This window comes from Lutjanus erythropterus, chromosome 3, assembly GCF_056507025.1.
Source record: "Lutjanus erythropterus isolate fLutEry1 chromosome 3, fLutEry1.hap2, whole genome shotgun sequence".
Taxonomy (NCBI): Eukaryota; Metazoa; Chordata; class Actinopteri; order Lutjaniformes; family Lutjanidae; genus Lutjanus; species Lutjanus erythropterus.
In genome coordinates this window covers 38,249,553-38,274,464 of record NC_139319.1, presented here as the reverse complement: position 1 = coordinate 38,274,464, position 24,912 = coordinate 38,249,553, and the positions used below count along the sequence as shown (strand labels likewise).

At 38.7% G+C, this 24,912-nt stretch overlaps 2 protein-coding genes across 4 annotated transcripts in view; both read right to left on the bottom strand.

The window, feature by feature from the left end:
• The window catches only part of LOC146330525 (complement C3-like), an 84,745-nt gene that overhangs the window by 25,049 nt on the left and 34,784 nt on the right, over nucleotides 1-24,912 (bottom strand). The window contains exons 1-10 of one of the 3 annotated variants that reach the window (XM_084716078.1): nucleotides 10,459-10,615; nucleotides 9,177-9,375; nucleotides 8,892-9,054; nucleotides 8,662-8,756; nucleotides 6,157-6,245; nucleotides 5,776-5,858; nucleotides 5,563-5,650; nucleotides 5,257-5,359; nucleotides 2,981-3,101; nucleotides 2,033-2,148 (exon numbers count right to left, since the gene is read on the bottom strand). In XM_084716078.1, the coding sequence (XP_084572204.1) occupies nucleotides 2,033-2,148; nucleotides 2,981-3,101; nucleotides 5,257-5,359; nucleotides 5,563-5,650; nucleotides 5,776-5,858; nucleotides 6,157-6,245; nucleotides 8,662-8,756; nucleotides 8,892-9,054; nucleotides 9,177-9,375; nucleotides 10,459-10,535 (1,134 nt within the window). In that variant the 5' untranslated portion in view covers nucleotides 10,536-10,615. Of the gene's footprint in view, nucleotides 1-2,032; nucleotides 2,149-2,980; nucleotides 3,102-5,256; nucleotides 5,360-5,562; nucleotides 5,651-5,775; nucleotides 5,859-6,156; nucleotides 6,246-8,661; nucleotides 8,757-8,891; nucleotides 9,055-9,176; nucleotides 9,376-10,458; nucleotides 10,616-24,912 lie in introns of those variants that run through there. The other 2 variants (XM_084716079.1, XM_084716080.1) reach the window with 2 other exon arrangements.
• LOC146330526 (complement C3-like) overlaps nucleotides 13,199-24,912 on the bottom strand; it is a 35,396-nt gene continuing 23,682 nt past the window's right edge. The window contains exons 20-29 of the mRNA XM_084716086.1: nucleotides 24,636-24,717; nucleotides 24,432-24,480; nucleotides 24,037-24,127; nucleotides 23,827-23,916; nucleotides 21,266-21,368; nucleotides 18,723-18,812; nucleotides 17,274-17,366; nucleotides 17,074-17,157; nucleotides 14,516-14,660; nucleotides 13,199-14,102 (exon numbers count right to left, since the gene is read on the bottom strand). Coding sequence (XP_084572212.1) covers nucleotides 13,958-14,102; nucleotides 14,516-14,660; nucleotides 17,074-17,157; nucleotides 17,274-17,366; nucleotides 18,723-18,812; nucleotides 21,266-21,368; nucleotides 23,827-23,916; nucleotides 24,037-24,127; nucleotides 24,432-24,480; nucleotides 24,636-24,717 — 972 coding nt within the window. The 3' untranslated portion in view covers nucleotides 13,199-13,957. The remainder of the gene's footprint in view (nucleotides 14,103-14,515; nucleotides 14,661-17,073; nucleotides 17,158-17,273; nucleotides 17,367-18,722; nucleotides 18,813-21,265; nucleotides 21,369-23,826; nucleotides 23,917-24,036; nucleotides 24,128-24,431; nucleotides 24,481-24,635; nucleotides 24,718-24,912) is intronic.

Below are 24,912 nucleotides of genomic sequence, written 5' to 3'. Positions count from 1 at the left end.
ATCTGTTTGAAGAGATTTGCATTTGCATAAAGAGCCATGATAAGTGCAGTCATATGGAGCCAGGACAGTGACTTTAAATTTTGGCACTGAAAATAAAATTTGTCATTGAAAACATTGTCGTAGATCTGTGGTCATGTGGTCATGTGGATGGCTTTAGAGCAGAGGGGGTCCAGAAGAATGACCTTCTCTCCTCATTATGCAAGTTATATGAAAATCATACTCTCCGCCTCCAGGTAATTCAATGCTGATGTTTCTTTTTTTTTTTCAGTTCATGTTCACATTAATGTTCATGTTTCAGGTCTACATTTTATTTTTAAAGTCAAAATTCAAAGTCCTGGCTCCATACAATCATAGCAGTAATAATTAAATGAAACAAGCATTGAAGAAAGTGTGGATTTTACATTTGTGATGAGACTTGAAAAGAAAAGTCTGCTGAATGCTGAATTTTACCACTTGCCAGTGACAAAGCTGCTGCTGAATCACTCACTCAAATAAGAGTGAAGATGAAAGTCTGTGAGTTTTGAAAACACAGTTTTAACATGAAATGGATACAGAAGGTGTTGAGTTTGCATGAACAGTGTAATGCAGTAACTTTAACAGGGCAAACGGGAGTGGATCGAAACAAGGCTTCATATTTCTGCTGCTCACAAACTATAGCTGGCTCTCTAATAGGGATGTCATTCTCCAAATTCATGATTCAATATGACTTTGATTTTAAGGCCACAATTTAATTTGATTTTTCAACTTTAAGATTTCTTTATTTTGCACTAACAGCTCTGCCATTGTTAGACAATCGAGTTTTGATTTGGAAAGATTGCCAGATCATTGGTTTTATGTCCAGACAACTGTCATTTACATTTTCAAAATTCGTCTTTAAAAGGCCAGTCTATATTGGTATAAAGTGTGATTCACTGTGCCATCTTTTAAGTGTTGTTTTCTTCTTTGGACTCATGCTGAATGCTTCAAGTAAGTGGGGGTGGAAAGATAAACAAGTACTGGGAGAACCACTGATTCTGGGTTTCAGTTGAAATTTTTGATTTAATATTGAAATTTCCACACCCCTACTAACTAAACCTACTACCACTAAACAGATGTGGTAGGGATGAGTGATGGTTGCCAGGGACAGCTTTATATTAGAGTTACAGAAAATTATAGGATGATTATTTTTTAACTTTCCAGCATTACAAACTAGTAACTTACCGCAAAGATACAGGTTGAACCTGAGCACAAACCTCCACACTCAGTTTGTTGTTCTCAGTACATAAGAGTGTACACTGAACAGGTGTAGCACAAGTTTGTCTTCAGGGCTTTCTGCCAGAAATGATTTCAGTGCAGTTGTGCAACTTTTTAGACAAGTCTGAATAATGTATTTTGGATTCATTCTATGTCCCAGTTCACATGGAGGCAGGTCAAGTCAATGCAGGGTGAGTAAATGATGTACAAGTGCACCTTTTGGTTAGTAAGCATGAGACAATGACACCAACTCAGCTGAGAATCGGCTCAGGTTAATTGTGTCATCATCGGATTTCGAACTGGCTGACTTGTAGACGTTAATCGAATCTGATCTCCCGATCATATACAACTCCAGTTCCCAAAATGTTGAGACGATGTGTAAAATGTAAATAGAAACAGAATGTAATGGTCTATTTCCTGAGTGTTGTTAGAAGAAAAGGTGATAAATCACAGTGGTAAAGATGCCCCTATCACAACTTTTTGGAACATGTTGCAGGCATCAAATTCAGAATAATTAATAATTATTTTTTTTACAAAAATAATAAAGTTGATAAGTTTGAACATTAAATATCTGGTCTTTGTATTGTACTGAATTGAATATAGGTCTAAAAGGATTTGCAAATCATTGTATTTTGTTTTTATTTAGGTTTTACACAACATCTCAACTCTTTTGGAATTGGGGTTGTATTTTTACTGAATATCGCCTGATAACACTCAGTGATCAATGAATCTGGGCGTCTCTAATTATAAGGAATTTAACCTTACTTTGATTTTAACTAGATAGAAGTGTATACTTCACCGCAACATCAAAGGGCATTCCTGGTTTGAAATATTTGGGCGTCCTCTTGAAGTGGATGGTGTACGGTGACGTGACAATCTGGATACCTCTCACCTCTGCCTCCACCATTTCACTACCTGTGGAAAGATATATGTACATGCACACAAACTAATTATTAAAATTTTTTACTTTTTGTCCCTCTGGTCTTTTTTTTTTTCTTTTGACTAATTTAACATATAGAATTGAAAGAAAACAGTTCTGTTAATTACAAAAAATTCACACAAAAAAGATACAAATAAAAAAAAAATACAACATTATAAAAAATTTCAAAAAAAACATCCAGATATGTTCTCTTTGTGCTCTTTATTTTCCTTGTTCAGGACATTTCAAACACTCATAGCTCTAGATGCAGCTGCTCACTCAGTATGATTCATATATTACCAAAGACACTGAACATTTTGATTATATCCTTTTAATATCTATCGGTATTTGAAGCCTGATATGAGTTTGTAAGTATTTGAAGCTCAGTATTATTTTTGGTGCTGAATTTCAGTGACAACAAAATATATTCAAGTTAAATTTCACTGTAATTCTACACTATTCTATTAGCAAATATTCAACATACTACAAAGGAATAAAAAATAACGTCCACTTGTTATGCTTGTCAACATATGCTTTGATCACATTAAATATGAGTACACTTGAAGTGGATTTTCATACATTTTTTAGTAAGTAGTAAGTATAGCGAGCCTGACAAATACACTTGTGTTACACTACATAAATGCCTTTTTAATACAATAGCAGTGTAGAAGTATTAGATAAGTAAATGAGTATACAAATTATCCATATATATTGGCCATTTTTAGGAGCTTTTATCATTTGCGGCTGGTCATTTGTCATGTGGCCCCCCATGAAAAATAATTGCATATACATACATACATACACAAACACACAGTCACTCTCTCTTACCGCTCTCTGTCATCACACCGACGGCTACAAATATGGAACTTCCCACCAGGTCGAGGATGTTTTGGAAGGTCTGTATGATGTGCTCTTTCTTCAGTTTGACCTCTCCATTTCCATTTGTGATCTAATGCGACATAATACTTCACTAAATTTACTTGTGGGTTATTGAGCACAGATAAAAGACCAAGCTGTAAAACAAGCTGTGGTTTTATCCCTGTCTTGGTCAAGCATTTTAATGCACGATGGCAAAAGAAGAAGAGTGTGTGAGAGAGAAAAACATATTAAAGATGGAGGAGCCAATCAACTAGATGACAGGTGGTGGCAAAAGTCCACACATGATTTACTTAAGCAGAAATATAAATGCTTACTCTGATAAATGTAGCAGTACTGGTTCAACTTCTTTAATCAAGTAAAGATGTTAAAGTACAGGCTCTGAAATGTGCTCAAGAAGTTGCCCTCTGAAGGACATTTCTACCAGCTGCTGCTGTGTAAAACCTCACCTTTTCTCTGCTGCTGAGTCTCTCTTTTGTCTGTTTCATCTTTTATATCGTTTCTATCTTGCTATGACCTTTCTTTTTTTTTTTTTTTTGCCATTTTCTTAATTTTTCTGTTATGTAACATCATGTTTTTATGTTTGTAAGTCATTTTTTTCTCATTACGTTTTTCATAGATTTTCATCAATTTTCTTTTCTTACATTTTCAAGTCATTTTTCTTCTGACAGCTTTTACATTATTTTTTGTTTTATTTTTTTTTACAGATTTTGTTGTTTTTGTCTTGTCTTTAGTCTTTGTCGTTTTTAAAGTGTTTTTTGTCTTCTTAAGTTTTTTTTAAGATTTTTTTCGGGCTTTTTGCCTTTATTTTTGATAGAGACAGCTGAAGATATGACAGGAAAGGGGGCAGAGAGAGAGGGGGAATGACATGCAGCAAATGGTTCATAGGCGGGAATCGAACTGGCGACCTCTGCAGAGGACTGAACGCTCCACCAACCGAGCCATGGGAGCACCGGTCTTGTTAAGTCTTTTACATCCTTTTTATTGTTTACGTCTTTTAAGTCATTTTTGTATTGATACGTCTCTTCAGTTCTTCTTGTCTTATTACGTCTTCATCCTAAACCCATTTTTATACCCAATTTATGCTGTTTTTGTCATTTTTTTAAGTTATTATTTTCATGCTACATCTTTAATATTATTTTTTGTCTTATTATGTCTTTTAAGTTGTTTGTCTTATATCTTTGTCTTTTTACATCTTTTGCTGTTTTGTCCTGTTAAACTTTTCAAGTCTTTTTTTTTTCTTGTCACATTGAAAAGTCCCCACAATATATGTGGTGTTTGATTTTCATAGCACTTCAAACAAAAAAAGCGTGGAGAAACTGGGGCCTAAACTGCACCTCCGATACAGACTGACCGATACAAACTTGTGACTTCCTTGTTCGTTGACTTCCTTCTTTTTACTTACTTATACAATAAAAAATGTGTTTTCCATGAGATGTTGTGTTTGAGGAGTTCAGATACTTGATTATAACTTTGACACAAATGTTCACAAGCTATCCAAAGAACATTTTTCATTGTGTGTATTTACCACATCTAGAAGTCAGCATGGGTTGGTTGGAGAAAGAACAGGGAGGGAATAAAAAGCTAGAGAGGGAGGGCTGAATTAGCTTTTGTCATGTTACGTCTTTTTTTTTTTTTTTTCTGGTCCTGTTACATCTTTTTTTGTCTTGCTGTCTTTTGCATTGTTTTTGTTTTGTTGTGTCTTTTAAGTTGTTTTATCTTGTTACATCTTTTTAGTCTGTTTACATCTTTTATGTTGTATTTTGTCATGTTACATCTTTTCAGTTGTTTTTTGTTATGTTACATCTTTTCAGTTGTTTATTTTTTCTTATTCTGTCTTTTAAGTCATATGTCTACTACGTCTTTTGTCATCTTTTAAGTAATTTTCTTTTACACTGTTATTGTTATTGTCCAGTCCATTTAGGTTGAAATCAGTTTTGATGTTGGGAAGGAGACACACAATGAAGCACAATAATAAAACAAAAACAACAACAATAATAATCATAATATTAATCATATTAATAATACAAATTTAAGTAATAAGCCTGATTTGAAAATGTAAGGAATATTATGTACAGATATTTGTGTTAAAAAGTAAAAAGTTGTCAGAAAAATAAACACTCAAGCAAAGTACAGACACCTGAAAACTATTCTTCAGTACAATAATTAAGTGTTGCTCCCCACCTCTGATGGGCAGACAGTGATGGAGCAAATGTGTGAGTACTAACCTGCACTCTCTGAAGAGAGCTGGGAAGGCTCTTTTTTAGACCCTCATGCACAACCCCAAATACCCCATAGGCTGCCCCCTCCACCTCTTCACCAAACAGATACCTAAAACCACAAGTAATTTGTTTGTTTATTTCACAATGAGCTAAAAGAGAGATTTCACAATAGATGGTTAAAATGTGACCACAGACACACACAAACTTCCTGACATCTAAGCAGGAAAAAAAAACCCTCACAAGCTAAAACAAGTCCTTCTACTTTATAACCAATCAAACCTGAAAAAACAAAAACTCGAACAATTCACATACGTAGCTCTGATTCTGACGGCGAACTCTTGACTGTCCACGTAGAAGAAGGGGCTCTCATGTATCAGTTTGACCTCAAAACTGGGCAGCACTGAAAAAATAAATACATTTTGTTGTGTGTCCAAGCAGTTACAAAAATAAGCGAAATAATAAATAAATCTGTTTTTAATAAAATTATTAGGCAAACAGGTTAAGAGGACCTCAGCTCTCACTCACCGTATTCTTTGACCTCAAACTCTGCAGAGTAGTTCAGCTGTGGGTTGTTGTGGAACTTTACCAACACCTTCCACAGTCCAATACTAGACAAACACACACACACACACACACACACACACACACACACACACACACACACACACACACACACACACACACACACACACACACGTAAATATGTCTTAAATTACTCAAAACTGTGTATTTTCTGTCTTCATTCTGTCTTCACATTAATGTATACCAGTGGTTTCCCTTCAGAAACTGTAAAAAATTCCCATAATTATTACCAATAATGCAAAAAAAAAAAAAGAAAAAAAAAAAAAAAGGGGAAATTCACTTCTAAAGACAAGAAAAATGTATAAAACTTTAATAAATACGTACCTGGCAATTTCATTGAGTTTGTAATCTGCAGAGTGGATTCCTGATTTCAGAGACACTAGATCCTGGGGTAAGATGATGCCTTCAGGGGTCTAACACATGGTACAGTTCATTAGTTCATTCATTTTACACAGTAATTTTTTTTACACATTTTTATTTAATGACTAAGCTGTAAGGGCAATGGGCCTCATGCATGAATCATTCATATGCACTGACTTGATCTTAAATAGTTCATTTGAACAATGTTATAACTCTCGTGACATTCATCAATACTTTTGCATTTCCCATTTATTTTTTAAGTAAGAACAAAATTGTGCCCCAGACCACTTGTAAGTCAGTACACACAAAAGTCAACTCAAATTTTGTGCTGTGAAAGAAAAAAAATCATTTGTATCATGAAAACACTGAAGAGAAATGTTATGCAGACATTTATTTATTTAATAATTTTAATTGTTTGCACTTAAGGATGATGAAGTTACTATAACATTCTTCAAAACTTGTGTGCTGTTTTGGAGCCTCAGCCTTAGATCGGAGACAAAACAATCTCATCCACCTCATCTGTCTTTTGGTCTTCCATACAGAATTTGATGATTGGAATGACACGTCCCAGTCCACTCTTTTACAAATATTCAGGTTGTATTACAGAAACACACATGTGCAGCTGCAGACCCCACAGACACGATGAGCGCTCCCTGAACTTCTCCGATTAAAACCATCATTCAGATTACAGAACGCTGCTCAGCAGACCAGATAAAACCACTGTACTCGTATGTGCAACAAGGCACCACCTCAGCATCTGTTGCTCTTCTCCAAAAGGTAAAAATCCATGAAACTAACGCCAGAATAATTGATGCAGAAAACACTGTGGCCCTCTGAGCAGGGCTGCACCTGCTGCACCTCTGCAGCAGAGAAACCTCTTGAAATCATTATAATGAACAATCTGCTCCTCTGTGTCTGTTCAAAGTTTCTTTTTTCTCCTTGCTCTCTTTTAGTGTCATTTCCTTTTCCTTTCCTTTCTTCTTTTTTGAGTTTAAAGTCATCTATAAAACAGCAGCTTGTTGCTTTGTGGTGGTTAAGAACAGATTCAGCTGTCATATTTTGTATTTTTGTATCTCCTCTTTGCTTTGTTCAGGAACAAATAGAAGAGAAAAGTAAGGAAACATTCATGCATGAGGCCCATCGTTACTGAAAAAATAATAAACTAAGGTGTAATGCCCTCACAAGTAACGGCGAGATGAAACAGTTGTTTCTGTTTGGTCAGACAGATCACAGTAATTAAAGGACTAATAAATCTAGCTAGTTTTAAAAGCAGAATGAAAGCATTAGCTGCAGCTGACCTATCAGATGATGTCTGCCTCACCTTCACCACTGCCCGTCAGGCAGGAAGTCTGTAGTGTCAGTGTCAGGTAAATATCAGTTATATATGTTGATTACTTTGAACAAATTTATATATGTTGATTCCCTTCCAGGAAGAAATTAAATGTTAGTATAGCTCAAACTTCTTTATGGATTCAGGGCATGTTAATGATTAGCAATAATTAATTGTAATCTAATCCTTGATTTCTTACCACTTGTAAATGTGTGAAACATGCCACAGAATTAAGCAGATGACCTTAAACATTATCAGTGTCTGAAGACCAATAATGATGCATCAATAACAACTTAGGCATTAATTTTTATATGATATGTGTCAGCAACACATTCTCAGCTTAAATGACTAAACCCAGTTCACAGTTTATAGGATTTTTACTGTTTCCTCTTCTTTCTACTAGTTTAGAAAACTTTTGATTTTATTTCAGTATCAGGTTCTTTTCTTCCTTTTGTCTCCAGCTTCCTTGTCTGTCAACTCAGGTTGCTAAGGAAAAAGTGAAAGGGCCACTCTATTGTTAATCAGCTATCCATGGGCGACCACTCCAAGTTAACCAACCAGATTTAGCACAGTCTGCAGCCGATCACGTCGTTGTGCCAGAACTTTAAATCTGTTCTCCTCTCTGCTGCTTTCAGCTGTCATTTCTGCATGGAATTGTTGTGACCCTCCTCCACCCCGTTCTCCTCCAGTTCTTCTAATCCAGTGCCCAGGTCGAGCTCATCAGAAGTCCAGTCCTCATCTCATCCAGATCATCAGCCGTCCCTTCGCCACTACCACCAGTGTCTAGACTCCAGCAGGGGTTTCTTTACTAATCACGGCTTCACTGCCCCCTTGATGATGTCACGACGGAGTCTAACTGCCAAAGACTTTTCACATTTCTTTCTAATTCGTGCACATGTCAAATAAATATACTTGTACACTCAAAACGAGTGTCTCCTGATTGAAATAACTTTGGTAATCACCTGACTGTGACAGGGACATTTATGATTTGCAGAGATCATCTACTGGATGCATTCACATCCTTGACCTTTAATTTAACATCATCATCGGGTCAAAATATTACTTTGTACAATATTTTGGATTATGACATTCAATTCTGTATTTATTAAATACAAAATAAAAAAAAAAAAATACAATACCACAATCTCTATGGCAATAGCGGCATCACTTTGGATTTCGTCATCCCTCTCTACAGGCTCCATGCTGGGGGTCACTGCAAATACCCTGTAATGAACTGTAAAAAATAAATTAAGACATTACTTTTCCTGTTAAGGGCTAAAGGAGGGTGAACCTTGTATCGCCATATTTCATTGTCACCCTTAACAAGGCGAAAAACAAACTAGATGAAAGAGAGATGGAAGTGACTCACCTTTGCTGTTGGGGGTGTAGATGGTCTTGTCAGTCTGGATGTAGATGTACCCGGACTGGAAAGACACTAAGACAAGTTTCTCCAGTTCTGTATCAGGAAACTCAGCTTTCAGGTACACATACTGGTTTGTGTTTGGATCCTTACTGAAGTCACCAGGAGGGATCTGAAATCAGTACAGAGGCACAAATGGTTTGCGGGGAGCAGGGCAGGATACATCACGTGTACTTAAAGATGCTAAACTTATAAACCTCGTTGTTTCTTGTTTGCTGTCATTATGGTCTTTACCTTAATTTGCCCAAAGTCCTGGAATTTCTTTGTACTGGTGAGGTTCACAGATGCGGATGCCAGCCTTTTGGATTTGGTTGGATAGGTCATTATGGTGATTTCAACCCTGATATCATTATCATCGGTGCAGTCTTGACACTCCACAAAGATGTTTTCTGCTGCTCCTACCCGCAGAATGTTGGGGGCAGACATCACCTTCCTGCAGTGCAGTGAGAAAAGACAGACTAAAGAAAAGATCCTCTCCTCTCAGAAATGTGTTTTTCTTATGTTTATGTCCCTTAAAATGTCTGACTTTAACTACACTGTATCTGTGCAAAGTTTGTCACTGAAGATGTGTTTTCACATTCCTCCACTGAAGAGGGAGAGGATGTCTGTGCACTAATTTAAACGGACCCCAGGCAAGCAAGATCCGGTACACACAAATAGGAAATCTAGTAGGAATCTCTGTAATGGAGACCCCAAGTCACACTGCTGTGCCCCATTGGTACCTAACGATGAAAAAAATATGAACGCTAATTAACTAATTAAATGTAAATTTAAAACACAATTTTACATGTCAATAAAGTCTGTTGGAGTTTAATCGTAGTTTAGTTTTGTATGAAGCCACTCAGAGACCAACATGTTTGTCGTCTCCAACACACCTCATACATTGCAGCCCACAAAGTGCTGTGAAATTTTACAGTTACCATGTAATTTTAAAAAAAAAAAGAAATAATACTGTAGATATTTTTAAATACTGGGTACTGAGTAAGTATGATATACTGAGCAATTATCTGGATGTTTGTGATGAATTTAGAGAGAAGTGAAGAGAAGTGCCGGCTAGGCTGATCGACAATGTCCTGTCTAGTACTTTAAAAGTCTATGAACTCAGCAGACAGGTTTTTCCCAGTACAGCTGCTTCTGTGTCTGTAGCGTCATCTGAACCTGCACTGCTCTTTAAGTGACAGTATCCTTCAGCAAGTGGAATGTGCTGCTCCTAATGTGACAGTGATATTTCACAGAAGAAAACACCTTTTAATATACTTTTAATTCACAGGGAAATAATGTAACACTATTGAAATAGTTTAAAAACACGCTGCACCTTAGATCACCTGGCTACACAACACTCTTTGAACTGATAATAGAATGCAGAGAACCCCTGGTCTATCTGTCTCTCATCACAGTTTAACCAATTACACTTTCAATATCAGGAAGCAGAACAAACAAACAAACAAACTTTAGCTCTGTTGCGAATGAATTCAAGCTCAGTGGGAATCTATAAAGGTAACGCTGGTCTACTCACAGTGGAGCTCCATCAACTAGACAAGTGAGTGAGGCAAAGGCCAGAGAGGCCACCAGCCACAGCAGAGTCCGACTCATCCTCCTACCTGATCCTGATCTGCTGTCAATAATGACTGTCGCTCCGCAGCACCCTCCTTTTATCCACTCTCCTCCCTCCTGCACCTCCACTTCACCTCATTACCCACCCATTGGGCGGGTTTCTGTACACACTGTGGAACCACAAACACCAGCACACGATTTCCCAGCAGCAGTTGAGAAACTGTTATCTCTGCTGTGTGGAAAAAGATAAACAGTAGAAAATCAATGAGGGTTTACATGTTTAACCTCTTAACATACACACTTTACTGAAAAATGCTCTCCTGCATTTGCAAGGTTTTCTAATGTGACACCTCTGTTTTCTTTCTGTTTTGTTGTTGTTTGGGAAATTTGAAATGTCATGACTCATTCTGAGCTTGTGACGTTGAGGGGAGATATCAGGTCAACAGTAGGCCTAAACACCACCACCACCCTTGATAGCTCCAGGTCTGTAGTTTGGGGGTGTGAGGTTTCATGAGGCTGTGGTCATCCTGATGGTTACTTTAGGTTATTTTATTCAGTGAGGTATAGGCACTAATATTTATTTATTGACACGTGCATGATATATGAAACATGAACAGTCTTTGGTGGTTAGACCCCATTGAGGTGAAACAATATGTACATATATAAATGGGGGTGATGAAGCTGTAGTGAAGAGAACCTCCCAGGGTCTAGACACTGGTGGTGGTGATGATGAGGTTCAAAGCAGAGACTGATGAGGTGAAGTGGCTCTGGACTCCTGCTGCCTGGACCTGAAGGCTGGAGGAGAGGGCGTCAGGGAGGATCGAGGTGAACATCTTCTGCTACCTGGGTCCAATGACTGGAGGAGAGAGGGGTGAAGGAGGGTCGCGCGACTGACTGAATGACAACTGATGGAGCAAAGACGGAGGCGATTTAAAGTTTGGCAGCAGCAAATTGACTGGCTACTGCGACCGTGGCAAAATCTGATTGGATAGAAAAGACGAAGGTGAACGCCCACAAACAGCTGATTAGAGGGAATAGGAGGAGAGAGCTGGAGTAAAGGAAAGTTATGAATGAAGGCAGTGTAATAGAAGGTCTTCCTGATTGAACTTAAGCTGAGCATCATATGATATTGAAATGACCGCTTTCATGAAGATCAAAAATTCATCATTTTCCTTTCTTCTCTTCCCTGTAGTTCTAATTATCCAGATCTAGATAGTTTTGGTGTGAGTTACAGAGTTTTGGAGATATCACACATAGGCATGTCTGTCCTCTCTACATTATTACAGGGCTAGATGACACTCAGCTCTGGTGTCGAGGTCGTAGGCTGACTTCAAAAAGTGCCTGTCCTCACTGATGTATAAAGATATTTTATGGCGTCAAATATAAATGATTTTCTGTAGATATTTTTCTTTGCACATTGGACCCTGTACCTTTGCCCTGACAACAGTAGCTTAAAGTAGTGATTTAGAACATTGGTTCCCAACCTGGGGTCTGAGTCCCCTTTAGGGGGGCGGCAGAGATCACAAGGGGACCCCACGACTTTAGAAAACTCTGTAATTGTGACTTTAGTTGACATGTGGAAATCTGATTTCGAGGAAGTTAGAACAAAGTCGCATTCAAGCATTTTCAAGCTTTTCCAGCACCTTACAGCTGTGATAAATGACACATTTATATACCAAATGATTGATTCACCCCTTCTTTGCATTAAATCACGTTATCAGATCAGTCAGATGTTCTTGTGCTATTTTCAATCAAAATTATGTTTTGTGATAACATTCTACAGATTGATGGCAAATTAAAGGAAAACAAAATGTGCCACCTGTCTGTACGTAGACTCGACTTCCTTTTAGGGCTGTGAACTTTGTGCATTTTCCTTAATCAATAGTTGAAAATGCTAATAATTGATTAATTATAAAACACACATTGTGTCTCATCTTAAGTTTGATTTAAGTGCCCTTATCCAATGAATGGCTCTGCCAAACAAAACAATGTCAAATGAAGCAGAATTAATACCATTTCTAGACTATCGATTAATTATCAACTAATACATGATCAGTCAGTTAAGTTCTTACTTGTAATCAATTAATGTTTAATGATTAACTTCTTGTATAATCTGTCTCAGTAAATATCTGACTTATTTGATTTCTTTATTTAAAAAGTGTCACAGCCTCGGTTGTGATCATTGTTATCCTGTGTTCTCCGTTTTCTCCCGTGTCTCCTCCTCCCCTGTGTGTGTGTGTGTGTGTGTGTGTGTGTGTTGTGGGTGGGGGCCCCCGTCATCAGGCACCTGGTGGACCTCCACAGCTGCATGCAATCGCCTTGTCAGCGCTCGGCTCAAGTCGCCAGCTCCCCAGCCATGCAGTGCCATGACTATTCCTACCAGTTTTGTGGTACACTTCAGGCCTCTCTGTTCTCAGTATGGTAGAAAGAGATCCCAGTGTTTTCTCGTGTGTCTTTATACTAACGTCTCATCTCCTCTGCCTCAGAATCCAGCTGTTATCTCAACCACCAGTCCTCTTCAGTCACCACAGCAGCTCCTTCCACCATTCATCCACCCAGCTGGCCTGCCTGCCCCCTGCCTTCGCCATCACCCCCACCCTCGCTTTTTTCAATAAATCCCCTTACTGTGTTCAACCGTGTTTCCTGTCAGAGTCTGCATATAGTTCCTATACAAGTGCCTTAACAAAAAGTTAACTTACTAATTCAGTCGGGCAGCAATTTATTATGACAGTAATGCAATTACAATTTCAAGCACTTTCAAGCATTTTATTCAAAGTCCAATCACTTTTCAAACCTTAAGTAGAGACTGCAGAGACTCCCACAAAATGGAAGTGAATGGTGACCAGTTTTTGGAAAAAACAAACAAAAGCAAGCAAACAAACAAAAAAACATAAAATGCCTCCATACTGCTCATCTGGTGTAATCCAAATCTTGTAAAGCCCTAACATGCCAAGTTGACAAGAAAGACATTTGCAGCATGTTTTTGGCCTAAATATTCACTGTAGATCGTCAGATTGGAGCCACATGGACGTGTGTGTGTGTGTGTGTGTGTGTGTGTGTGTGTGTGTGTGTGGTGTGACGGTGTGCAAACGGCTTGCCAGGGCTTAGGGAGACTTGGAATACGCCAAACAAACAGTACGGAGGCAGTTTATGGTTTGTGGTCACCATTCGCTTACATTGTTTGGAAGATTCTGCAACACTGTTTTCCTGTGAAACTCCAGCAGTGTTTTGTGGACTTTTGGGTGAATTATTCCTTTACCTCTAAAGCACACACTCATTCTGTGAGGATACCTCTAACCCTGATGTCAACTAAATATAAGACAGACCACAAAGACTGTTACATTTTAATGTACTGTAATATTGTGAATTCTGCAATCCATATCTCATAGTAATCAAAGTTGCTCATAAGAAGAATAATGCAAATTAAAACAATTAAAAGCATCATTTTGCTTTCTCCAGTTTCAACAGTCCACACATCCAACCAACGCGTGCTGCTGGACCAGCTCCTCCAGGCCCAGACAGGTTCGTCTGTATTGATCAGTAAGACACTCAGCATCTGTGGGCCAGTATTCAATCCAGGTTCTGCTAGTGAACATGTACTGATACCTGAGGAGAGCAAAGTGAGGAGAGGTTTTCATGTGGCCAAGTATTTGTTACAAACACACACACACACACACACACACACACACACACACACACACACACACACGTATATAAATGTACACTTGATTTGTTCAAGTGCAGAATATGCAGTAATAGAGAGCAGGGAAAATGTAAACATTAAAACACACTGACAGACACACACACACACACACACACACACACACACACACACACACACACACACACACACACACACACACACACACACGTATATAAATGTACACTTGATTTGTTCAAGTGCAGAATATGCAGTAATAGAGAGCAGGGAAAATGTAAACATTAAAACACACTGACAGACACACACACTGACAGACACACACACACACACACACACACACACACACAGAAAAACTCACCGACTCAAAGACTCATCCACATGAATTTCTTTGGACGACCCCATGATAAGGTATGTTTTGCTTGCACTCAGATCTAAAGCTGCTCTGCAGTGTGGATGACTGATGAAAGTGCGCAGTTTACCCTGGGGGCCCACATCAGGATTTGCTGTAATTAAAGAGATAAGATATATGAAAAACACAGGAGAACATCATTAACTAAGTAACAGGTTTCATAAAGGAGCATTACTGTTCACATTACTCACAAACACACTCTCCATTACGCATAAATGGTTCAGAACTTTTCTGCATGTCTGTAAACAAATCTGGGAGGTTGGTGTGTCACTTTTAAACAAAGGTGGAAAGAATACGCAAAGTCTGTCCCCAGTACAAGTACTGTTACACTCAGCCCCTCCCCACTGGAAAACATGTGTTGGTCAAATGTGCACCATATTCTGACTGATATGACCCTTCATTGCCACTTCTAGTGGGTGTAGTATGACAAGAGAATTATATGGAGCAATAAAGATGACATATGGGGGACATGTGGTGGCTCAAACAGACACAAGACTTCCCCCCAGGAGACCCGGGTTTGAGTCCTGTGTGAGATGAAAAGAAGACAGTTACCTAAAGCTTTGAAGCCAATTTAACATAGTGGTTGAAGCGTGTAACTATGTGACAACATCAAATGATCTTCTGTTACCCCCCAAAACATCTTCCCCATTGTGAAAGAAGCTAGTCTAATGGCAGATACATTTTTTTGACCATCATTGACCAACAGCATCACGAGATGCACAGGCTTCTCCTCCAAAGGACCTACATTGTGAAAGAGGCGACTGTAAAATGGAAAATATTTTTTTCTTTTTTGGCAAAAGTAGTGCTTGGTTTTTTGATGGTGAGAACACCCAGGGAGCAATTCCTTCTTTATTTTCCAATGCACATGTAGTACAGTTGTGTATATGTATGCCACTGTTATCGTAGTGCTTTAACAGAGTACATATTTAACTAAGTGACATAGTATAGCACCACACCTATAGCATAAGTTAGCATATTACACCAAGCATATAACTGAAATTACACTCATAGTAAGCTGAATACACTAATATATGTAGTTTTGGGAGTAACTGGCAATCAGCCTGTTCTGTTGTGTAGGTGTGAGGATGTTTTGTTTACCTTACTGAAATATTACTCAGTTACTAGGGGTGGGGGAAATACTAGATTCTTAGATGTATTGCAATGTGGAAGATTTTGCATCGACTCATAAATGTCAAATATTGATTTTCCAAATGTCCATTAACATGAAGTTCATGAGGCGAAAAAAGTTTGGAACTCGGCTGCAAGTATCCGGACTGTCTACAGCACACACACACACGAGAGTTATCAGTAGTTAACAGGGAGATATACTTCATCATCTCCAAAGGTAGTGGTTGCAATCATGTTTTGATTTGATTTGAGTGTCTAATAAGTGCATCAAGTACATTGTGAATATTTTTAAGCCATCAGCATTAAACAACTAAGATCAACTCCGTGGTGAAGAAAATCACTCTCTTCTCAGTCTGTTTCACCTCTAAAACTCTGCGCCTGCTCTTCATCCTGGACAGCGATGTGTTTCCTCAAAGCTAAGAGTGAAGTAGAGGGTTGCTTTCCACTGCTGGAGACATCAGGCTAACACCACACAGAACGGAGCACCTCACAGGATTCTTTCAAACTGATAAATTCCTTAAGTAATGTAGTTAACTTTTTAAAATAAAAAGGTTACAGACCATTTAGTTGCATGTTAGGTTTCATATTGTTTACTGTGGAAAATGAGCCAGAGATTGAAAATTGTGCCCTATTTTTAATTCATTCTGACAAGAACAGATTCTGGATCAAATTGGACAAAAAGTTTCCCACCTCTACATGTAACACATGCATCATGTTTACTTTTAAACTACTTTTTGGCTACTTTTTGAGTTTTGGTGACAATGACTGAATGTGAGCAGCCGCAGATAAATACAATCAGAATTAAAAGCTTAAAATTTTGATGCTTCCCTATTAATTACAAGCAACACTACTGGCATTACTCAAGTAAAAGTAAAGTATTCTTCTCAAAACCTCAAATCAAAATCACATCAAATCAAGAGTATTAGTTACTTTTAAACCATTGATGTTTGTTGCATTATCTGTAGCAGTCATTCGACAAAAAGGGGTTTCTGTTTCACCAAATGTTCGGTCTGAATTGCTCCCCATTCCTGTCACCTCTCCAGACCTTTGGAACACAGGAACACTTAAATACAGTAATCTGAGTAGTTGTAGTTGGTTACTTTCACTTCTACTTTTAGGCCTCTTTAAGAAACATTACTGAAGGGGAAACTGAATGTCTTCAAATAGTTTAAAATGCAAACGTGATAAATGCCAACCATCCTGACCGACTCCTTTATCCCCTACTGGTGTGTGTTGTAACTTCCTGTAAGAGGAATATAACCACACATGCAGCTTCAAGTGGTTTCTGACATATTCCTCGACATCACACTTACAAATGACAAATGATTTATATATGTGATCAACAAACACCAAAAGAGAGAAGAGAGATTAAAACCTACCTTCCTTGATGACTTCCATTATCCGCACTGTGTAAATGTCAGTGGACAAAGCATTTGCAAAACTTTCCAGTCTGACTTTGTAAACTGTGGGGAGGAAACAAGTCGCAGATCGTGAGCTCACTTGCTTTTTCTTCTCATGCTTTCACAAACACACACACACATACTTACTCACACACTCACTGTCTGACAAGTACTCTTACCAAAATCTATTCGGTTGGTTGGTGTGCTCTCACAAGATCTCGCAATGCGCTCATCATTCATGATGTTGCCCTTTTTCTGCATGCTACAGCTGTCTGGAAATACACAGTGGGCACAAAGTAAATACACAACTGATGACTCAAATGAACGAGCACACAAGTTTATCTGTTCACATGTTTGTGTAGCTGTTGTTCATTCTTCATGCCATCTCTGCCGCCACACGCACAAAACAGCAAATCATCCCTGTGGCACACCTGGGGCCAGTTTCACAAAGTTATTTCAGACTAGTCTGCAGTGCCAGATTGGTCTTAATTTTGCTCCTACATTAGTCTATTGCAAGTTAGACCATTTCCCCAAAATAAAGACTGAACAGTAAGCCAAAAAAGATGAGACACCTCACCCCCTGGCTGACTCAGACCATGTCACCATGGTAACAATCAGTGCAACCACCTGATAAATTGCACCAAAAAAAGTGCCACCAAAAAAAGGCATGTAAAAAATGGCTGATAACTTGTGGTTTGCTAACATTGCTATGGAGAGAGCAATGATTTCTTCTTGTATCATATTTTTATCTTTTTCGAACATCTTCAATTCTCCTCACAATGGTGGGATTAACACTGTTTACTGTCACTCACTTTGCTTTGTGCAATGGATGAATTTAGACGTCTATCTGAAGTCTGACCATCTGTTATGTCTAAACCACAGTCTAAGTCTTTCTTTGTGGAACTGGCTCCTGGGTTACATCCCAAGTCTCTTACAGTTTTTCTCTATTGTGTACACACAAAAGGTGGAAATATACACAAGTCAGAAAGACTTCAGACTGATAAACTCTAAGCACAATCCCATTTTTTTTCCACAAAGAAAAAAGTAGAAATTTTAAATCACATTTTGCAAACCTCTAAGCACAAATCACATAATTTTTGCTCACCTGGAAAACACTGGCCTTCAGAATACCATATCCTAATTACTAAAGGGTCTGAGTCACGTTTCACCTGTTCAAACTCAGCTGAGCCTTCGCTAAGTGCTGCCCTCCATAGTTACTGTTATTATGCCAGGCTTGCTTAATCTGAATTCACAGAGAGTCTGACCTGGTGACAACCAGAATAACTGTACAGAAACAGTTGATCTTGTCGTGGCTTGTCTCGTTTGCTTATGTAGGTCATATAGAGGCATCTTTGTTCAACTGTTTAATTTAAATTTAGTGTTTGAAATCCTTGTAGTATCTATAAATAAAAGATATTTAAGTAAAAGGTCGATTCCAGATTTTTAATAAAGACCAAAAAATGTATAAGAAGTACACAAAAACATGATTCTGTAACTGTAACAAGACTAAATGTAATTTGTTACTTCCACCCCTGCTTCTACTGACTACACCCGAAGCAAAATCAAGGTATGATTTACATCTTTGAACCAAATGTTGATGATGAGTTTTATTTCATCATTTTGTTTACCTTCAGCACATATGCATTCATTATTTTTACAGATCTTCATTAAGGTTCCATTTCTCCTCTCTGGGTGGTAGAATTTCACACACGGTGTCTCTGCAACAGGAAAGACAGATATTTGAATAACATTTTCAGTTGTAGTACATCAACAGACATACATCAAATATCTTAAAAATGTTCCTTTAATTTTATTCTTATTTTATAGGTGATGAGGGGTAAATTAAACTTAAACAAATGATACCACAACACTGATGTGTACCAGAGCATGTGAGCGAAGTGGAGCAATGAGAATTTCTGCTCCTCGCTCATGGAGCTGTTTGACCCCCTGACTCCCCTGCTCAAAGCCACATTTAATTTAAATTTCCAACACAACAGAACCAGCAGTATTTTAGGAAAAGGTTGCTATTCACATGCATCTATTTATTTCTTCACTACTATTACTGTTAATAATACTTTATTTTGTTGATACAATATTGTCCTCTGACGGGGTTGTTTTTGTATTAAGGCAACAGGATCATTTACATCAGTGAGGATGTTTTAAACAACAGCAAACAGCAAATTGAACACCGACACATGCCGAGGACATGCAGAGGGAGAGACAGCATCTGGACAGTTCATCATGATTTACAATAATATAGCACAGTGACAGATGTTTCATGGAGGAGACGAACATCTGTCTGACAGATACACAGACAGATATTTTAGTCTGCAGTGTATAAATCACAGAACTGCACAGTAACATCAGGATTATGATTCATGATCATAAACTGTTTAAATCAAGTCAGCACATCTTTCCATATTCACATGCTTTCTCTCTCTCCTTCTCACCTGTCTCTCTGCTGCTCTCTCTACCTTTTTAAGTTATCTTTTTAGATTCCAGAATGAATCTTTACTGAGTGAAATCTTGACATTCTTTTTCTTGTATCACATTATTGCCATGTTAGTTTTACAGGGCTAATACACCTGTGTGACTTCTCTGTTACTTTTTTAAAGTACTTCATGAACTCCGTTTTCGAGCTTGCATCAGCCGAGTTTTGACAGAAAGTAGTGTGGGTGTCTGTGCAATGGGCACTTGGGCATTTGTCAGACTCATGGTGTGAGCGGTACCTGAGCAAAGTTGGAGGGGGATAGAGAAAAAGCCGTTCTGTGCTCCATTCAACCCTCCCTGCTCACTCCGTTCACATGCTCTGATGTGTGTTAGTGACTATTTGTCCATTAGCAGACATCACCTTTTTTTTCAAATAAATTGTTGAAGTTTTGAAAGTGAAATTCTTCCCTATTTTTGCTTGATATATGATTTCAGGCGCTCAACAGTCTGGGGTCTCTGCAGTCGTATTTTGCACTTCATAATGCACCACACATTTTCAGTGGGAGTCAGGTCTGGACTGCAGACAGGTCAGTCTAGTACCTGAACTCTTTTACTACAAAGTCACGCTGCTGTAACTTCAAAACCTGTACATACCTTTCAGTGTTAGGGATCTAAACTTTGGTTTTGAGAAGATGCAGCCTTTATTCACTGACAAACTCAAACCTAATCTATAAATTTACAGCGCCATCTCTGGACATATTCTGCCAGAATGACAGCTTCGCTGCTCACCTTCCCCTCTACTCAGCATGCATTCACTGTTACTCTGTCACCACAGACAGTAATTAGTCCGCCCCTCGCCCTCTGTGATGCTCACTAAACTTGCACACTCACAACAAGGGCAGGGGCATTTTTCTTCTTTTTAACTTATCATCTAGATAACTTTCTCCCCAAGATGTCATGTTTCTTCTTCTTATGAAAGCTATGTTTGTTTGCTCAGCTGTGCTGCCGCACAGAGCCTGACCCCTGGTGGCGTAAGCTGGAAACTACAGTACAGGATCTCCCCTTCAGTTTAATTAAAAGAGGAGCATCTGTATTTATGATGGTATTAAAAATCATAGCATTGGGATTTCTTAATACCATGGTATAATACCTTCATACCACCCAAGCCTACACTACACTTTTCCATTTTGTGTCCGTCCATCTCAGGTGAGCTCGAGCCCCTGATGCATTTCTGGATGTTGTTGATATGACTTTCATTTTGCAGATTTGTAGATGCAGTGACAAACTGTTTGAGCCCATGTAGAATTCTTTGTGTGTGTTTTTAATGCAGTGCCACCTGAGGGGTCAAAAGTCACAGGTATTTAATGTTTTAGGACTTGCACCTTGTGTGCAGAGATTTCTCTGGATTCTCAAAATCTTTTAATGATATTACGGATTATTGATGGTGAAATCTCTAAAACAGTTTTGTGTTGAGAAACATAACAACCTAACCATTATACTGTCAAACTGTGTGCAAATATTTGCCACACAGTGGTGAACCTCACCCCACACATGCTTGTGAATGACTGAGTCTTTTGAGGATTTCTTACCCAATCATGACACTGTCACCTATTACCCATTAACCTGTTTACCTGTGGAATATTCCAAACTGCTCAGAGCAAGTTGCAGGCATTCAAATCAGAATGACTGTATGTATGATTGTCTGATGTGATTTGTGTTTCTAAGTGTCTCTGAGACTCACGGTCATAGTATTCATAGACAGACACAGCAGCTGGTTGCAAGACGCCCACTTTCATCCTCTGATGGATCCTAAAAGCGATCTCCTCTGGTTCTGTGTGAGAAACCTGTTGAGAGATGTCCAACAAGGGTTCAGAGTGTGTGTGTGTGTGTGTGTGTGTGTGTGTGTGTGTGTGTGTGTGCGATAAATGACAGTTTAATTAAAGCTGTTTTTGGTCACGAAATGTATGTACACAATAGACGGGTTACAGGATGCATGTGCGTTCAGGAGACAAAGCGGTTTGGTGGCTGGTGAAAATATTATAGTCAGGTATTTGGAACAGTGGGGAAATGGCTACACCAATTACATTAGATAGTAAATCGAACCTCGCCGATTACATCAATAAATTAGTTTTCAGTAATGGTGATTACCAAGTACACTTCTGTATAGCAACACATTAAGACAGAGTTCCGGAGACAAAGAGTGAGAGACGAGCTCGAACAAACTAAATGTTTACAAGCTATAGGAACATCCCAATGGAGAGATCAAGAGAGAAAGAATGAGAGAAGCTCACTTGTACTTCAGAAGTTCCAACCCATAGAAAGTTTCAGAGCGAGACCATCAACGTAACCATAGAAACTCACAACAACTGAGCTGCATCTCCTGCAGTGAACGACATCCTCCTGGGTCATGTCTAGAAGGGAACCCTTGATTGGCAAAAATCTCAGGAGATTATGGTTTGGGGGTAGAATGATCATTCTTGTGAGATTTTTTGTGGCTCTGGGGTTCCCCTCTAGACATGACCTGCCCACCAGCACGGCCCAGGAATGACAATGTCACATGATGCTCTTTGGCTCAGTATTACAGGCCTCGCGAAATGACTTATTTCATTATCAAGATTTGAGCCATTCCGAAAATTTGGAAAGTCTGTAAGAGATGCACAATTAAAATCAGATAAACTGGAAATAAGCTGCTCAGCCAAAGTAAGTCTCTACTGTACTTGCTGTATGGGCCACATAGGAGGATACAGTATGTGGAAGCTTCATGCACCACTGAGCAGCTCTCAAAGGAATGAATGGAGACCAGCCTTCAATGCTCTATCCAGTTTTTCTTTACATCTTTAAGGCCACTGCTTGAGAGCAGGATTTTAAATTTTAAAAAAATATTTCCCAGTCTTCTCTATGATGTCCTCCAGCTGTTCTGCCTCAGCATTCAGCTATTTAAATTAGAGGGTCTTCTGATGGACAGACAGTTTTACTTGTTTTTAGCTGCTAGTTAGCTCAGAGTTGAGGCCGGCTATGTAAAGCTTCTGAGAAAAGTTTATGGGGTAATGAATGTGGTTAATTTTCCATTTATCACAACAAATGAGACAAGAATTAGGTTGGAAAAATGAAAAAGGCATTTCAAGGGACCGATTATTGCACATAGGCACTAGGGGTGGGGGAAATTTCCGATTCTTAGATGCATCGCGATTCGGACGTGGACGAATCTGAATCGATTCACAAATGTCCAAATTTCAATTATTTAAATCTGTTAATTAAAGTGATACAGAACCTTCTAAATAATGCGGAACTAAGAAGCGCGGTACGCGTCATCGCCGGGACACTTTGGGACGCGCACCTGGAGCGACACGCGCACAGCGGAAAACAAGCATGGCCGACCGCCAGCCACCTCGCCATGAGGTCCGAACAGCTCCTTCTAATTTAAAAGCAGCCATGTGGAAACACTTCGGCTTCTACAACGTCGACGGCGGAAGCGAACTGGACAAGAGCCACGTTATATGTAAGCTGTGTCGAGCTAAAATAAAATACTTTGGCAACACAACAAACATGAGAAGCCACGTAACTCGATTCCACCCGACGGAGGAGTCGGGGAGACGGCAGGCTGCTGTTGCTGCGGCTACTAGTGGCTACTGTTGGAACTTTCCAGTTTGCAAACATTTCCAATAGTTTAATAAAATATAATGGAAATGAATTCTTATTACAAAGGCGCTGTTTTTAAAAATTGCAAGTGATGAATGCTTATTCATTGAGACAAAAAGAAATGTGTTTGTGAAAAAGTGCATCAATATACATAAAGATGCATCAATAATCGTTTTATAATCGAATCGTAGCCCCTGGATCGTAATCGTAATTGAATCGGCAGGTGCCCAAAGATTCCCACCCCTAATAGGCACACAATTTTAAAACTGAGTAGCAGTCAGTTACTTCAGCTGCTAACTGCAAGTTATCTCATCTCCAACACACACATTGCAACCTCAGTTTAATATTTCTGCATGCTCAGTATTTTAACTAATAACTGTAATAACTGTCAAGGGCAAGGAGCTAGGTCTGGCACAGGGACTGTACATCTCCATGTGCATCTTGCAGCCTGTCCTCGAAAGTAGAAAAAACATTGGAAACATTGCATTCAGAGCAGTCCAAAACCTGAACGTTTTGCTCACACATCTCTGGCCACATTTAATAAGAGCAACCAACGCTGTGACATTACAGATATGAAGGAAAAATGCATTAAAGGTCCCCAATACATTTTCTGGTCAATAAAACTTAATTGAATTTGTTAAAATAATGGGAAGAAAGTCTTGCCTTGTCCAGGTAGATGATGAGCGAGCCTCTTTCTGACAGGATTGTGTTCATCTCATATCTTGCAATTGTGCGGGCTCGTCCTTTTGACAACTACACACACAGACACATTCAATTTTAATTTAAGTCAGTGTCACTGGTGAGGATAAACAACATATGTTTTAGGATTTGGAGACTGTGTGTTTGAATGTTTTTGTGCATATAAGTTCTTACTAGGTCCAGGTCATGTGTGTTAACAGTGAAACCAGTTAACATGCCAATATCCAAGACTGTCATGGTCGCATCACGGTCGCTGTCCTTATACCTGTACAGGAAATGGACATTTAGAAATAAAGTATGGGTGAGAGGACAGCAAAGCTCTCTACTGAATTTAAAATCAAGCAATCTTAAAGCTTTTAAATGTTTTCAAATATTAAATTATGGAGAATGACAGGATGGAAAAGAACTGCTTACAGGGGAGAGAGGAGTAATATACAAAAATTCTTAACTTTTGTTGAATTTGGGTCACAGAGGGTATGAATCAAAAATGGAGTGGGGAGAAATGAAAAGATGGATGTGGCGATGACTGTGTAAAGCCACGTTATTTTAAGGCTCTTCATTATACTTACAAAACCTCTATTTTTAGTTTGTATATCCTCTCATCTTCATCCATGTTCACTGCAGTAGATAAACATTTGATGAGCTTTTACTTTAATCATGTTTCTCATAAAAGATAAATACATAGAAAAACACAAACCAAACAGACAAATACAAGCAAGACGAAGACTGCTAAAACAAAAACCAACAGCACACAGAAACAGACATCAAATTACCTGGGAGGAGCTCCACTGACAAGTTAAACTTCTGACAGTCACTGTCCTTTTCTTTAGGCAGAGCATAATACAGCGACACCATCTGTCACACAAATAAAAGTGCATCTGAAACTAGTGAGGATTTGTCAGGATCCATTATACAGCAGACTGATATACAGATAGGGTAAAGCAACAAGTGTTCTGAGTTTGTCACACCACAGAAATATGTGGGATCAATCACCCAGCCAAATTTGAATTTGTAGTCTGTAACATTAGTAAAAAAAAATGGATTGATATG